The sequence below is a fragment of the Bolinopsis microptera genome, chromosome 11, assembly GCF_026151205.1.
Source record: "Bolinopsis microptera isolate Bmic1 chromosome 11, MBARI_Bmic_1.0, whole genome shotgun sequence".
Taxonomy (NCBI): Eukaryota; Metazoa; Ctenophora; class Tentaculata; order Lobata; family Bolinopsidae; genus Bolinopsis; species Bolinopsis microptera.
The window spans coordinates 7,049,423-7,062,871 of record NC_087082.1 but is presented as its reverse complement, the minus strand read 5'-3'; the positions used below and the strand labels follow the sequence as shown (position 1 = coordinate 7,062,871).

The window sequence follows — 13,449 nt, the reverse complement described above, 5'->3', positions numbered from 1 at the left end:
GGAGGTTCAGAGAAAGCTTGCTAACAGCGGCTTATACCTGTACTTAATCAATTAAATGCAACCCCTCGACCCAATTTGTGTTGCTGAGCCGTATCTTTAGTGGTATCTCTTTGAATTTCGTGGTGATGAAGGACTTCCAATTAGAAACCTTTTTTGGAAACGGTCTGTACCAAGGCGGAGTAGACCTCACTTTCTTTGTGAGGTAGGCCGACATGCTAGCTTTTAATTTTACAGCATTTATATTTTGATTTGGTAATCTGATGGTCATTTATTAATTTCTGGGGAACATCGCAATGAAAATCTCTGTAATTATCTTGAAACTTGTTGCAATTTTCTAATTTTGTGATCATTTCGCCGCATGACAAAGTTATTTTGTTTTACAAACCTGCCCGTTTGTTGAGAAGGTGGCTTCTCTTTCCTCTCTCAAAACATGTGAGGCTTTCTCAGTTTCTCCCCTTCAAGACATAACATTGCTCCCTCACTTGTGTTTAACTATATCGGGGCCAACCATCCTCATTTTATATGACTGGACCAGTTTCCCATGGTCATTACTCCCTACTCGGCTGTAGTAACAACTGGTTCTAGTAACGGCCGTGGTCAGAGTGACAGCTGGTAACGCCGCCGCTCACAATCAAAATATACGTGATCGCATATCCACACGAGCCTTAAACTGGAAGAAGATCACGTGATGGCGTCTACCAATCATATGTCAGAACTGAGCTAGCCAGCCAATCAGGTGGTCCGATTGTTTGGTTGCTGGGGAGACCTGGTTTGATCCGTAGATCGGTAATTCCGGCGTATTTGGGTGATTAACCGGCGGCACTAACAGCAACCCTATCTAAATTAACATTCAAATTTAAGGTAGTCGGCTAGAATAATGGCATTTTCTCGTGACTGGACTGGGAGGGATGGTTGGAGTGACACGGTCACGTGATCTAGCATTTGGGGTCTCGTGTCCCTGTTGGCAGCGGTTATTGGCCACTACTCTAATGGTGACTGTGACCGTAACCTGGGGCTGGATTCTCCGGATCTCTCCGCTTGATATTAGATACGCACATTTACAGGGGAATAAATATTTACCGAGCTCGGCAGCTAGCTAGTAGCTACCTTGGGTAGGCAGCTAGCTCGGGAAAGCGTCTCCCTCCCAAAACCGTCACTCACAAACCGTTATAGTTACCCGTTACTCGTGCAGTATCTCACTTGACGTGGTTACTAGTTTATGTTATAGCGGTGTGGTTACTAGTGGTGTGGTTACTATTGGTGTGGTTACTAGTGACTGTACCAGCAGCTGTATAAACATCTTTCAACTACGTGGGCCGGTCTTTCGCCGCCTTTAACTCTGATTGGTATCGAAAGAGTCCTGCTCCCTTGCAATAAGTGCAACTACTAAGCTCACAGTCTTTAGCCGTCCTAGCCTAGCTTCCTCTTAATTTTACACCCCCAACTCTATGAGCTATTATTCGCGTATTAAATTAACTAGCTTATCCGTTGGGATATTTTCTTGGTATTTTAGGCATGTCCACTTTCTCTGGCCTCCAGTCTAAGTGGAGGTACTTAGCCCCACTCCATTCAATGCTATCCCATCTCATGTCCTTTTCAAAACGAATTATAACTTTGGAAAATACAGCCCGGCATGATTTAAGACTAACTTAAAACCTGTGAACTAAAAACCATGTATGTGCAGAGATAGTATTAGTCCAGAGATCAGATTACAGTTTGTTTTGTCTTTTTGTCGAGAGGAAAGAGCCAGAGCTTGAAAGCCTGATAATATAACAGATCTAAATAGGTGTCGCTTGGCTCGCTCCAATCGCACCAAGTCTACCCAAGTTCATTGTCCGCTCTCTTGGGTACGCTAGATCGTGTTTAATGATATTTGGTACCCTCACAAATCACTGCCGTGTTGTTGCATCATGCAGTAACTTCATTTCTAGTACATTGGACTGCACGGTGCGGCCCACTTCCAATGTGCTGCCTGCAATAACTTCATCTCTAGTACATTGGACCGCACAGTGCGGCCCACTTCCAGTGTACAGCTCAACTACAGGTATATTGGACCGCACGGTGCGGTCCACTCCCAGTGTACAGCTCAACTACAGGTATATTACGATTGTTTCGTCTCGCCTAAATACCCTCTCCTATTAGTTTTTATCTTATCTCTCTTGGTAATAACGTGTGGCTTCTTCTCGTACGGCGCGCAAGGAAGTGGTCTGAGCCGGGGTGAGGTAAGGTCCACCTAATCAGTCCTACTGTTGGTGATCTAGTCCTATTGTTAATTCTCTCTATTCCCCTCGCTACACCCAAACTACCAGGTCCCCCTCTGAAGCTGGATCGATTGTTTGCGTTCTGAGACGTGGGATCTGGGGCTACCAATTTGGTTAGTCTACAGGAGTGCTGGCACAGTACCGCCCAGCTTACAGGTTATCAGGTATACCGGCAGTCAGACTATCCATATATTCCTATTGTTCTGGCTCAGACTAGCTCCTCTTGGTCCTGCTTTTTATCTTGCTGTTGTTTGATAGAGTCACATTGATTGCGGTAGTATCTCAACTAAACTCAGTTAAAACGGACAGTTGGAAATAATAATTGCTATAGTCTGTTTCCTGGGTTGTTGTTAACACATTTCCGGCTTGTCTAGCTGAGCTCGACACTCAAGAAGTATATGCAAATCTAGCAAATCCATTGGTCACGTGATAATGGATACCTGCATTATTATTACAGGTCGTTTCATTAATCTGCTTTATTTGCCTCCCTCTCCAGGGAATGCTGTTCATTTGACCATCTCCATCGGGTTGCCAAGCAACCATAACCCCACGTGTAAAGTCACCTTGGCAATACCCAATCACGTGACACGCGTCACGTGTTGATTTCATATTAACTTCCAGACGTTCGCTTACCTTGTAAAACATTCCCCAACATTCCCACCAGCTGCTCTAATTTCGATAATGAAAATTTCACTGGATTTACGGTCGATTTGTTTAGTCGCAAGCTGAGCTGTGTCTGCGGTAAGTTGTGACGGGATCTGTGTGCTGTGCACGTGACTTTGTTCGGCCGCCTCTCCAGCTCACAGCTCAACAACCTGGCCTATCTCTCTCTCTCCCTCTCTCTCAGATATCCCTACTACACTTTCCCAGCTGTCACATCTCTCCTTTTTGTTACTTCACACGAGGATTGTTACACATCCCTTCCAAACACCGATCAGTACACTAAACACTAGATGATGATGGTGTTTAACAACACACTCTCTCTCTTTCTCGGCTAGACATGGCAGTAACCAGGCTGTCTGTTAGAGCCAGTATAGACATAGTAGTAACCACAGTCACAGCGTACAATACAGTTATACCACTGGTGGACAGATCAGTAACCGTCACAACAGCTTTACTGCAACAACTCTTCTCCCGTCGCCATGAGACAATATACTCCAGTTACTTTACACTGTCCTTGTTATATCTCTCTCTCAAGTTCCTGATCCTCTCAAGTTCCTGATCCTCTCAAATTCCTGATCTCTTCTCAAATAATCTATAGATCTCACTCTCGCTCTCTCGCTCTGTCTAGATCGCTGGCTCGAATACATGAGGGATGATCATGTCCTTTGTCTGGAAACGTGTTTCAAAACGATTGCTCGTTCTCTTTAGTCCGGATATAATATGTTACGAGTTTTAAAGCTTTCTCTCTCTCTCTCTCTCTCTCTCTCTCTCTCTCTCTCTCTCTCTCTCTCTCTCTCTCTCTCTCTCTCTCTCTCTCTCTCTCTCTCTCTCTCTCTCTCTCTCTCTCTCTCTCTCTCTCTCTCTCTCTCTCTCTCTCTCTGTCTTGAGCAGCAGTAGCTCTCTGCATCTAGTACAACGGCTCATACCGACTTGGTTGTAACCCTATACCCTAAAATATTTGTCTTCTACAACTGGGGAATTAAGAGTCCTGCTTCTGACGTTTTGGTGTGTGTCTGTATCTGTCCGCACCAACTTATAGCTCCTGGTCTGGATATGTTGTTGTTGGAATCGGCCAACCTTCCATTTCCTGGTTATAACAACTAACTCTTGTATTCTCCCGTTTTTGAGTGCTTTGCAGTTTTCTGGAGTCTGCGTATTCGTGGTCTGTTTCCCTCGCACGTTTTTCAAGGTCGGTTACATCAATGCCAAATTGTCATTTTCCTGCTTTCATATTCCTCGTCTGAATTACTCACAAAGATCAATATTTAGTCTGAAATGTGGAGCTAGACTTCTTTGTACTTCACCAGACGGTACTCAGAAACTAGACACTTTACCTGGGGACATTTCCGGGGGATTGATAAGCAATTCAGTATTAATAAACACATATATTATATATTAATAAACTACTTTAAAATACTACTATCCTTGAACGCTTTTATTACTACTTACTAAGAAATTTAGAAAGAGAGCAGTAAACACTTAGAGTAAATAACGGAACACACTTGTGAAATGATGAACTCTTTATATACTAGAATTAGACTGTGCTAAAGCCGGAACTTGTACTTTTAGTAAAACTTGTACTTGAGACTTACAAACTTTAAGTAAAATGCCATAAGTTCGTTGTAATCATTCATTCTACCTTAAACACCTTACCTTACTTGTTAAAGTAAAATATCGGAAACAGCCCGTCTGTTAAACCTGTTAGATGTGTTAATGATGAAATAGCACGATACATTATTGTTGAGAATAAACTGCCCTCATATCAGTTTTCGATTTTTGTCTTTCGGATTGGATATCACGTGCCGGTAAGATCGCTTCTGGTTGGTTCCTTTTAGTGGCAGGTGTTTTATTTATGCTCCAATCAAGATACAGGATGTTCTGCTATTCAATTTGTCTCTGGACTAATAATATTGCATCATCTAAACCACCTATACGGTAACGCGTCCTGATGAAGGAGGTATCTGCGGAGAGTGCTGATAAAGGAGTTATCTGTTAGTTGCGGCCTGCTTTCATGCTAACAGCCGCTACAACTTTAACAGAGAGAGAGTATTTAAATGGGACCAAGATAATGAGTTCGTAATTTCAGAAGATGGGCTTCATCAGACCTTCATTTGAAGGGTCAGAGACTACTGTTAAAACCTTGTGCGGGAATTTGTGATAGTCATTAAGTGATCCCTCGTAATTACGTCAGACACACTGTAATATCGCTTTAATAAGTGAAATATCGCTAAATTTGCCATCAAGTTAGTTATTAGGGTGACTGAATTAGGACCGTGACTACCCTGCAACTCAGACACTTCAGTCAGAACTGAGTTGTACTTCTTATTTGACACCGTCCAGTCAAATTGCACTTCGAACGGGCTCCCTTCAGCCTGGTGTCATGTGACTGAAAGTGTCCAACCAGGCCTGAAGATCCCCGTCCAGACTGGTCCTAATTAAGTAGTGCATGACAGCGATGGTAGGAAGATTGGACTGAAGCTGACCCCGTGATACGAGTCCAGCCCTGAGACTGGGTGAGCCGTGCCCACGTGACTATAGGACGCACAATGATTGGTTGTCGGGCTGTGCTCGTGTCACGACCTACTTGCTAACTAGGCCGTTAGACGTATCCAAGGTGTAAATGTAATAAGGATTGAGGTGGTAAGAACCATATAATAAGCAATCTATTGTCCAGGCCCCATTAGTCACTGATTATATATACCACCGTTCTCATCAACACTCGCACATTTTCCCCACGAGGATCTTGACAGTTTCGTTCTCAATTTTCTGAGGTTCCACAGTTTTGTGGTCACGTTTTTATTTAATCCTTCAAAGGGATAGAAAGGTTTCACTGCGTGATCATTTGCATCCAATAGTCTGTGTTCTTTTTTGTCGCAATCTTTGACGCTAGTAATTCTCGCCAATAAACGGTTATGCTTCTCTAAATTTCAGTAAACTTCTAACTCTGTGAGATATAACGGCATAAAGATAATGGAGTTAGTCTAGTGCAGCAGCAGGTTATATAATGGACTATTCCTCCATTAACCCCCTACTAAACACAGTTAACAACTTAACATCTGGCTCCGATTGTTAACTCTAACGTCCCGGTCAGATAACAACCTGTGCGTTTACAAACCAGCCTCCCCACCTCCACCAACAACAACAAGTCGTCTCATCGCTCTCTTTGTCGCAGAAAACACGGCACAATTCAACAGATGGACTAGTTTTCCGGTCGGTGATTTCCCGTGGAGCGCTTATAGTCCCCGGCCGAGAGACAGCGCTCCATTTCCAGGTAGTTGTAGACTGAAAGTGTAGAGCAGGTGTTGTTGGGGGACTCTTCCCCAGTCTGCTCTAAGTGATCCAGACACCAGCTGTGGGCCCGTAACACCACTATTACCGGACCTGCTCACACAATGCCTGGTGGTAGTACTGCTCCATTTAGACCTCTCAACTGGGGCAGACGCAGCACTGCCAGCCCAGCACCCACCACATGTGCGACTGGGCACCTTCTGTCACACCAGGATACCACCCTCATGTGAATTAGTTCAGACTTGAGCACCTCTCTGGGTTTAAACTCCAGATCATACTGCTTCTCCACCAGTGCACCCCAGCAGCATTGTCGTGCTGTTGCAGCGGCGCCGGATATATCACATAAATTGGTTACGTCTTAGGACACAATTTATTCTCTTAATGCAAATTCGTGAGACACCACCTATTGTCCTAATGCCGACTATCGCTCTGATTGTTTTCTTGTTTACCGCTAATATTTCTCATTGTTTGTCGTGTCTGGCTCCTCTCCCCGCGTGAGCTTGCTCCGCAGAAATATAAAAGGACTATGTTCTCGAGCCGAGGCTAGCCTGTCTTTTGTTCCGAGATGGTTTATAGACCTCCCTGTTGTTCTAACTCCATCGAAGAACATTCAGTAATTTGTCTGACCGCGTCCTTTAAAACACTCTGGAATTGCGTATTATTACACGTAATACCTCTCTCTCTGTCTCTCACTCTCTCTCTCTCTCTCTCTCTCTCTCTCTCTCTCTCTCTCTCTCTCTCTCTCTCTCTCTCTCTCTCTCTCTCTCTCTCTCTCTCTCTCTCTCTCTCTCTCTCTCTCTCTCTCTCTCTCTCTCTCTCTCTCTCTCTCTCTCTCTCTCTCTCTCTATCTCTCTCTTTCAACACTTAAATCAGATAAAGTTTGTAGGGTCGGCTTACTCGATGTATATATATCTTGTCGTGTGTGGATGAGTGTGTGTGGATGTAGTACACTGTACATTTTACACTATACACTGTACAATGTACACTGTAATGTGTAATATTATGGACATGTTTAATAACCGAGAGAAAGAATTATCCTGTGAAGTGGCCCGGCAGTCAGTAGTTTTGCTTTGACTCTATTAATTACCTGTGTGCTGGGAAGCTGATTCCATTGTTGGTGAGTGTCAGATTTAGCCGCCACCTTTCAGCAGATGGTTTGTAAGCCCTGCCTGAACACCTCACTTTTCAGTCAGTCTCATTCAAATGCTCTAATTTTATCCAACCCACCTTAGGCACCATCACCTGACCTCTCTGTCCAGAGAAAATAGTGTGTTCTGGCGAGGGGGGGGGGGGGTAAAATGGGCATGTGTTTAAAATCAATTAAAACACATGCCCATTTGGAGAGGAAAGTGTGTGCTAGTCTGGAGAGGACAGTGTGTGCTAGTCTGGAGAGGATAGTGTGTGCTAGTCTGGAGAGGACAGTGTGTGCTAGTCTGGAGAGGATAGTGTGTGCTAGTCTGGAGAGGATATTGTGTGCTAGTCTGGAGAGGACAGTGTGTGCTAGTCTGGAGAGGACAGTGTGTGCTAGTCTGGAGAGGATAGTGTGTGCTAGTCTGGAGAGGATAGTGTGTGCTAGTCTGGAGAGGATATTGTGTGCTAGTCTGGAGAGGACAGTGTGTGCTAGTCTGGAGAGGACAGTGTGTGCTAGTCTGGAGAGGACAGTGTGTGCTAGTCTGGAGAGGAAAGTGTGTGCTAGTCTGGAGAGGATAGTGTGTGCTAGTCTGGAGAGGACAGTGTGTGCTAGTCTGGAGAGGACAGTGTGTGCTAGTCTGGAGAGGACAGTTTGTGCTAGTCTGGAGAGGACAGTGTGTGCTAGTCTGGAGAGGATATTGTGTGCTAGTCTGGAGAGGACAGTGTGTGCTAGTCTGGAGAGGACAGTGTGTGCTAGTCTGGAGAGGACAGTGTGTGCTAGTCTGGAGAGGATATTGTGTGCTAGTCTGGAGAGGACAGTGTGTGCTAGTCTGGAGAGGACAGTGTGTGCTAGTCTGGAGAGGACAGTGTGTGCTAGTCTGGAGAGGACAGTGTGTGCTAGTCTGGAGAGGATATTGTGTGCTAGTCTGGAGAGGACAGTGTGTGCTAGTCTGGAGAGGACAGTGTGTGCTAGTCTGGAGAGGATAGTGTGTGCTAGTCTGGAGAGGACAGTGTGTGCTAGTCTGGAGAGGACAGTGTGTGCTAGTCTGGAGAGGACAGTGTGTGCTAGTCTGGAGAGGACAGTGTGTGCTAGTCTGGAGAGGACAGTGTGTGCTAGTCTGGAGAGGATAGTGTGTGCTAGTCTGGAGAGGACAGTGTGTGCTAGTCTGGAGAGGACAGTGTGTGCTAGTCTGGAGAGGATATTGTGTGCTAGTCTGGAGAGGACAGTTTGTGCTAGTCTGGAGAGGACAGTGTGTGCTAGTCTGGAGAGGACAGTGTGTGCTAGTCTGGAGAGGACAGTGTGTGCTAGTCTGGAGAGGACAGTGTGTGCTAGTCTGGAGAGGACAGTGTGTGCTAGTCTGGAGAGGACAGTGTGTGCTAGCCTGGAGAGGATATTGTGTGCTAGTTCCGAATTACTTTTCTCATATTTTCGGGATCCCTTAGTATGTTTTGTATATATTGTGTTTGGTTGCGTGTATTGGGTATGAGAGAAGTGAATAAGACATGATAAGGGCTGGCTGACTGTAATCTAATCACCAGGTCTAGGATACAGACCCTACTCCGTCCTGTAATTCTCGGTACTTTTCCGGCCCAATGCGATCAATGGAAATAATGGGCCGACCAGTGAGCGTACAGCATTCGTGCACGTGATCAACTTTGATACTTTTCAATTAAGTTGAGTCGTAAGACTAGAATTTCTTTGTCGTTCTCTGCTTTCGGAGAATCTTCTTGTTAGCCGCTTGTCGGGCTATTCCACCTAATTTCTCTTTCTCCACTTTCCACCAGGAATTCTCCATGTGTCTACTGTCTGTATACCGGGTTTGTTGTTGTATCAGTCCTGATGGTGTCACTTCTCAGTTCCAACATACTTAATAACATTAGTGCAGCTCTAGTGTTACCCGAGTTTCTGGTTACGTTCACTGTAAACATGGTTTCTAGTATCGGCTGAGTAAGAGAGATAGGCCTCTCTGTGCTGTGCTACTCTGTTACGTTCACTGTAAACATGGTTTCTAGTATCGGCTGAGTAAGAGAGATAGGCCTCTCTGTGCTGTGCTACTCTGTTACGTTCACTGTAAACATGGTTTCTAGTATCGGCTGAGTAAGAGAGATAGGCCTCTCTGTGCTGTGCTACTCTGTTACGTTCACTGTAAACATGGTTTCTAGTATCGGCTGAGTAAGAGAGATAGGCCTCTCTGTGCTGTGCTACTCTGTTACGTTCACTGTAAACATGGTTTCTAGTATCGGCTGAGTAAGAGAGATAGGCCTCTCTGTGCTGTGCTACTCTGTTACGTTCACTGTAAACATGGTTTCTAGTATCGGCTGAGTAAGAGAGATAGGCCTCTCTGTGCTGTGCTACTCTGTTACGTTCACTGTAAACATGGTTTCTAGTATCGGCTGAGTAAGAGAGATAGGCCTCTCTGTGCTGTACTGCTCCCAGGCCTCCTGCGCCCTCACTCAGTGAGAGTGTTACAACTTAACAGGCTTTCCTTGCTCTCTCGCTCTTTGCAGGTGCTCTATCTGTCCAGTTTTACACATGTTTCCAGTCAAGCTCCCAAAATGTAACAGTTTTACACTTCCTCGCTCTAGCCTTTTCCTTTGTGTTTTCTTTTCCTCCTCTCGTCGTTTGTGCATCACTGCGTTTCATGTGTTACCTGTCTTTCTATTTTAATTTTGTCAGTCTGCTGCCTCCATTGTAAAGACCGGCTGTAAACAGTAGTGTCTACTCTCCTGATGGAGTTTTGTTAAAATGTGTGCCGTACACCCGATGAAGAGGCAGTGTCTCTTTCTGTCAGGTCCAGTCTACGTTTCGTCCTTCAGTCATGACTTTACAATAGAATGTCGTCTAATTCCGCCCAAACACTGCCCAATTTCAAAGAATTTGTCAAGGTCCGCTAGTTCTCAAAGGTAGGCAAGGTAGACCACTCTCCTACACCACGTGACATTACCGGATGGTCAAGTATGTTTTACTCTTCCTGACCTGTCAGCTTCTTATATCACTTCATATTTCTCACTTCCTGTTACCAATTCAGTGCTCGCCAGAAACCAGTGGGACTCTGTCTGGTGCACTTCAGGGAGTTGTAGTTCAGGTGAGCGCAGACTGGTGGTATTTCATGAGCCGGTTAAGCGATGAGCCGGTTAAGTGATGAGTTTCTTGTGGGCTGTTCAAATCTGAGTATAATTGTTTGTATCCGTTCAAAGTGGATCCTTCTCTTTGTAACCCTCTCAGTCCTCGTCAGCAATAGTAAATTGTAAACCCAACTTACTCCATTTTTGTTGTGGCAATAATATGGAAGATGCTCCCTCACTGTCGATCTTGCCTCAAGTCTGGCTGCCGGCCCTAGTCTGGCTGCCAACCCTCCTCCACAGATACCATGCTGTATTAATAATGGGCAGCTGCCGACTGTAACCGTCCGTGACCTTGTGTTTCAGGAATGGTGCAGTGTCTCATTAGTCACAACATATGCTCCCCGCGCTCCTTCGTCTTTATAGGCTACCGGTGTCACGTGACGTCATCATCCTGGGTCTACTTTATAGTTGCCGGACAGGGGACGGGACTGTTGCCTTACTTCGCCACAATCATCTCCCAGTACTTATTTTGTTAGCCATAGTGCCGGTTGTAGCCTGGCTCTAGTTTCTTGTGTGATTTAAGTTAGTTTATATTAAGGTCTTTTTATGATGTTAATCAAGGAGTCGTTGTATTGTAAGTTAGGGAGTTGATTAATTTGTTGGAGGTTTCTCTCCTAAATAATAAAAATAACTATAAAAAGGATAAAAAGAGCTATGTTTTCGAATGATCCGCTAGTTCTCTCCTTTCACATATATTCGAATTTAGATAAACTTTGTTTATTAATATATTACCGTATCCATATCATAGCTTTTAATTTGAATTACAATTTTACGAAATGATTTCTATCTTTTCTAACCAATCTTTCCTTCTAGATGACATGTTGTGTGCATCAAGTGGACACGACTTGTTGAAGGAATACAACAAACACGACCTCCTTAACGACTACACCAAGGTAAGAGCGGCGGGATGTGGAGATATGTGGGGCAGCGTCACGCTCATCACGGGATGAGATGTTGAGATGCGATATGTGGGGCACGCCTTTGTGGGCAGACCCCACGGCCCACCCTCTTGGTTTGACATGCGATAGTGATTTCCTCATTCGATTGGCTCTGTCTACAAAATGATAAATGAAAAAGGGTCGCGTGAAAAAGTAAAAGATATTGTGTTTGTCGCTCCCCACGCGTTGCGACGGGTATTGTGTTTGTCGCTCCCCACACGTTGCGTATTTCCCGAACCTGATCTGTCCCGGAATAGTTCTGTGATTGATCTGCAAATAACTGCTTGACCATATTCCGGATATATGTTAAAATCTCGGTCATGAATATTTGTGTAGATGCTATTTTAAAAGAGATCATCGTATTCGCCGTAAACTTTTAAAAGTTAAGGATTGTTAGGTTTTAAAAGTTTGATTTTGATAATGATTCTCCCGTATAGCGAATATGTCGACACGTCCTGACCCTGTCCGTTTAATTGAGGAACTATGTTTCGACTTGTCAAACTTCATCCACATACTTTACCTCGTACGCGAATCTAAAACAGTAATCTATAGACTGGTTACCAGTCTATAGATTAGACGCTCCCTCCTGATATCCTTGTTTACAATCTATTAATATTAACATTTAACAAAAGTTTACAATCTATTATGATTGAATTTGTTACTGCGACTTTACCGCTATATGTATTCAGTATTTCTATGCCAGTAACACTTTCATCTTTCAGCAGTGGAAATCTGACCAGCATTGGAAGAGTAGCTCAGACACGGGTTCCGGTGCGCCTGACCGGGACACAAGGTGGAAAACTGACGGAGCTTCAACCAGGCACATTGACACCTCCTCCTGGGTCAGTGACATCCGCGGTACCGAGCAGGTGAGGATCACGTGATGCCCATATAAGGAGCACTCAGCTCATTTTGTCGATAGTTCAATAAGAAGAATTAAGTTGATGTCTGATACAGACATTCTGTAATATAATATATATTTCTCACTCATCATTCTATTACATAATAACTCATTACATAACCTGACCACAATTTTCAGGAAAAACTGGTCGAGCAAGCACTAAACCTCGACCTCAACAACTTGTCAGAAAAGCAGCTCGTCGACATCTTTTCTGCCGTTACAGACGAACCAGAATGCAAAGCTCAGAAGTAAGTATAACGAGGTTGTCACGGTAACGCGCCCCCGGTTGCCAGGGTTACTCACCAACTATTTGTTGTTGTCATAATATTTTATTGGATACACTTGTGTCAGGCACGACCTGGTACGAACATATTTGTAGAATTTGCGACACATAACTTTGTAACTCCGCGCAAACCGTTACAATATATAATAGTTTTAATGACTAGCTCCTGCAAGTTGGCCTACCCAATAGTAGCAAGTTTCTGCAGCTTGCTTTGTTAATTTTGGAGGCGTGGAATAAGCATACAAGAGAGATGGTACAAGGGAGATCCTGTGTGGAGAAAACAAATTAAATTGTAAACAGTAATACACCTGAAGATTGTTTGTTTGCTTTGCACTGTTGACTGTGGACCTGAACCGAGCCTCTATTCGATTATAAGTAGGGCTTCCCTTTAGTGACACAGTTAGAAGAGTAGGGCTCACGTTTAGCACTTCGGAGCATGTTACTCTAAGTATAACGACCCATACTTAGAGTGTATTTATAGGAATGACTTCTCTGTAAATATGTGTGTAATGAGCCGCTTCTTTAGCGGCATCTCCAAACTTTAAGTGGGGAACTTCGAGTTGGGTTCCGGATAAATTCCTGTTCCCCGGTAGCGGAATTATTCGTTTGTATCGCATCTTGTTGATTTGTGTACCACGCAGCTAATATTTGGCAGAAGTGACAAATTCTTAGCGTGTTTTGTTTGAAGTTTTGTTGTTAGTATCAAATTTTAATAAGCCTTATTTTTACAGGTACATCTATGATTCGAACAACAACCTGATTTTGGCTTTCCAGACTTACTTCGACAATCAGTAAGTACCAATTGAATCGAAACCTAAAATATGTATTCTATCATTAAAGTTGAGACTGCTGTATGTT

General features: G+C 44.1%; 1 protein-coding gene across 1 annotated transcript in view; it reads left to right on the top strand.

The window, feature by feature from the left end:
* LOC134822553 (uncharacterized) overlaps positions 1 to 13,449 on the top strand; it is a 47,460-nt gene that overhangs the window by 29,099 nt on the left and 4,912 nt on the right. Inside the window, exons 2-5 of the mRNA XM_063833664.1 lie at positions 11,283 to 11,362; positions 12,130 to 12,276; positions 12,447 to 12,556; positions 13,323 to 13,382. Coding sequence (XP_063689734.1) covers positions 11,288 to 11,362; positions 12,130 to 12,276; positions 12,447 to 12,556; positions 13,323 to 13,382 — 392 coding nt within the window. The 5' untranslated portion in view covers positions 11,283 to 11,287. The remainder of the gene's footprint in view (positions 1 to 11,282; positions 11,363 to 12,129; positions 12,277 to 12,446; positions 12,557 to 13,322; positions 13,383 to 13,449) is intronic.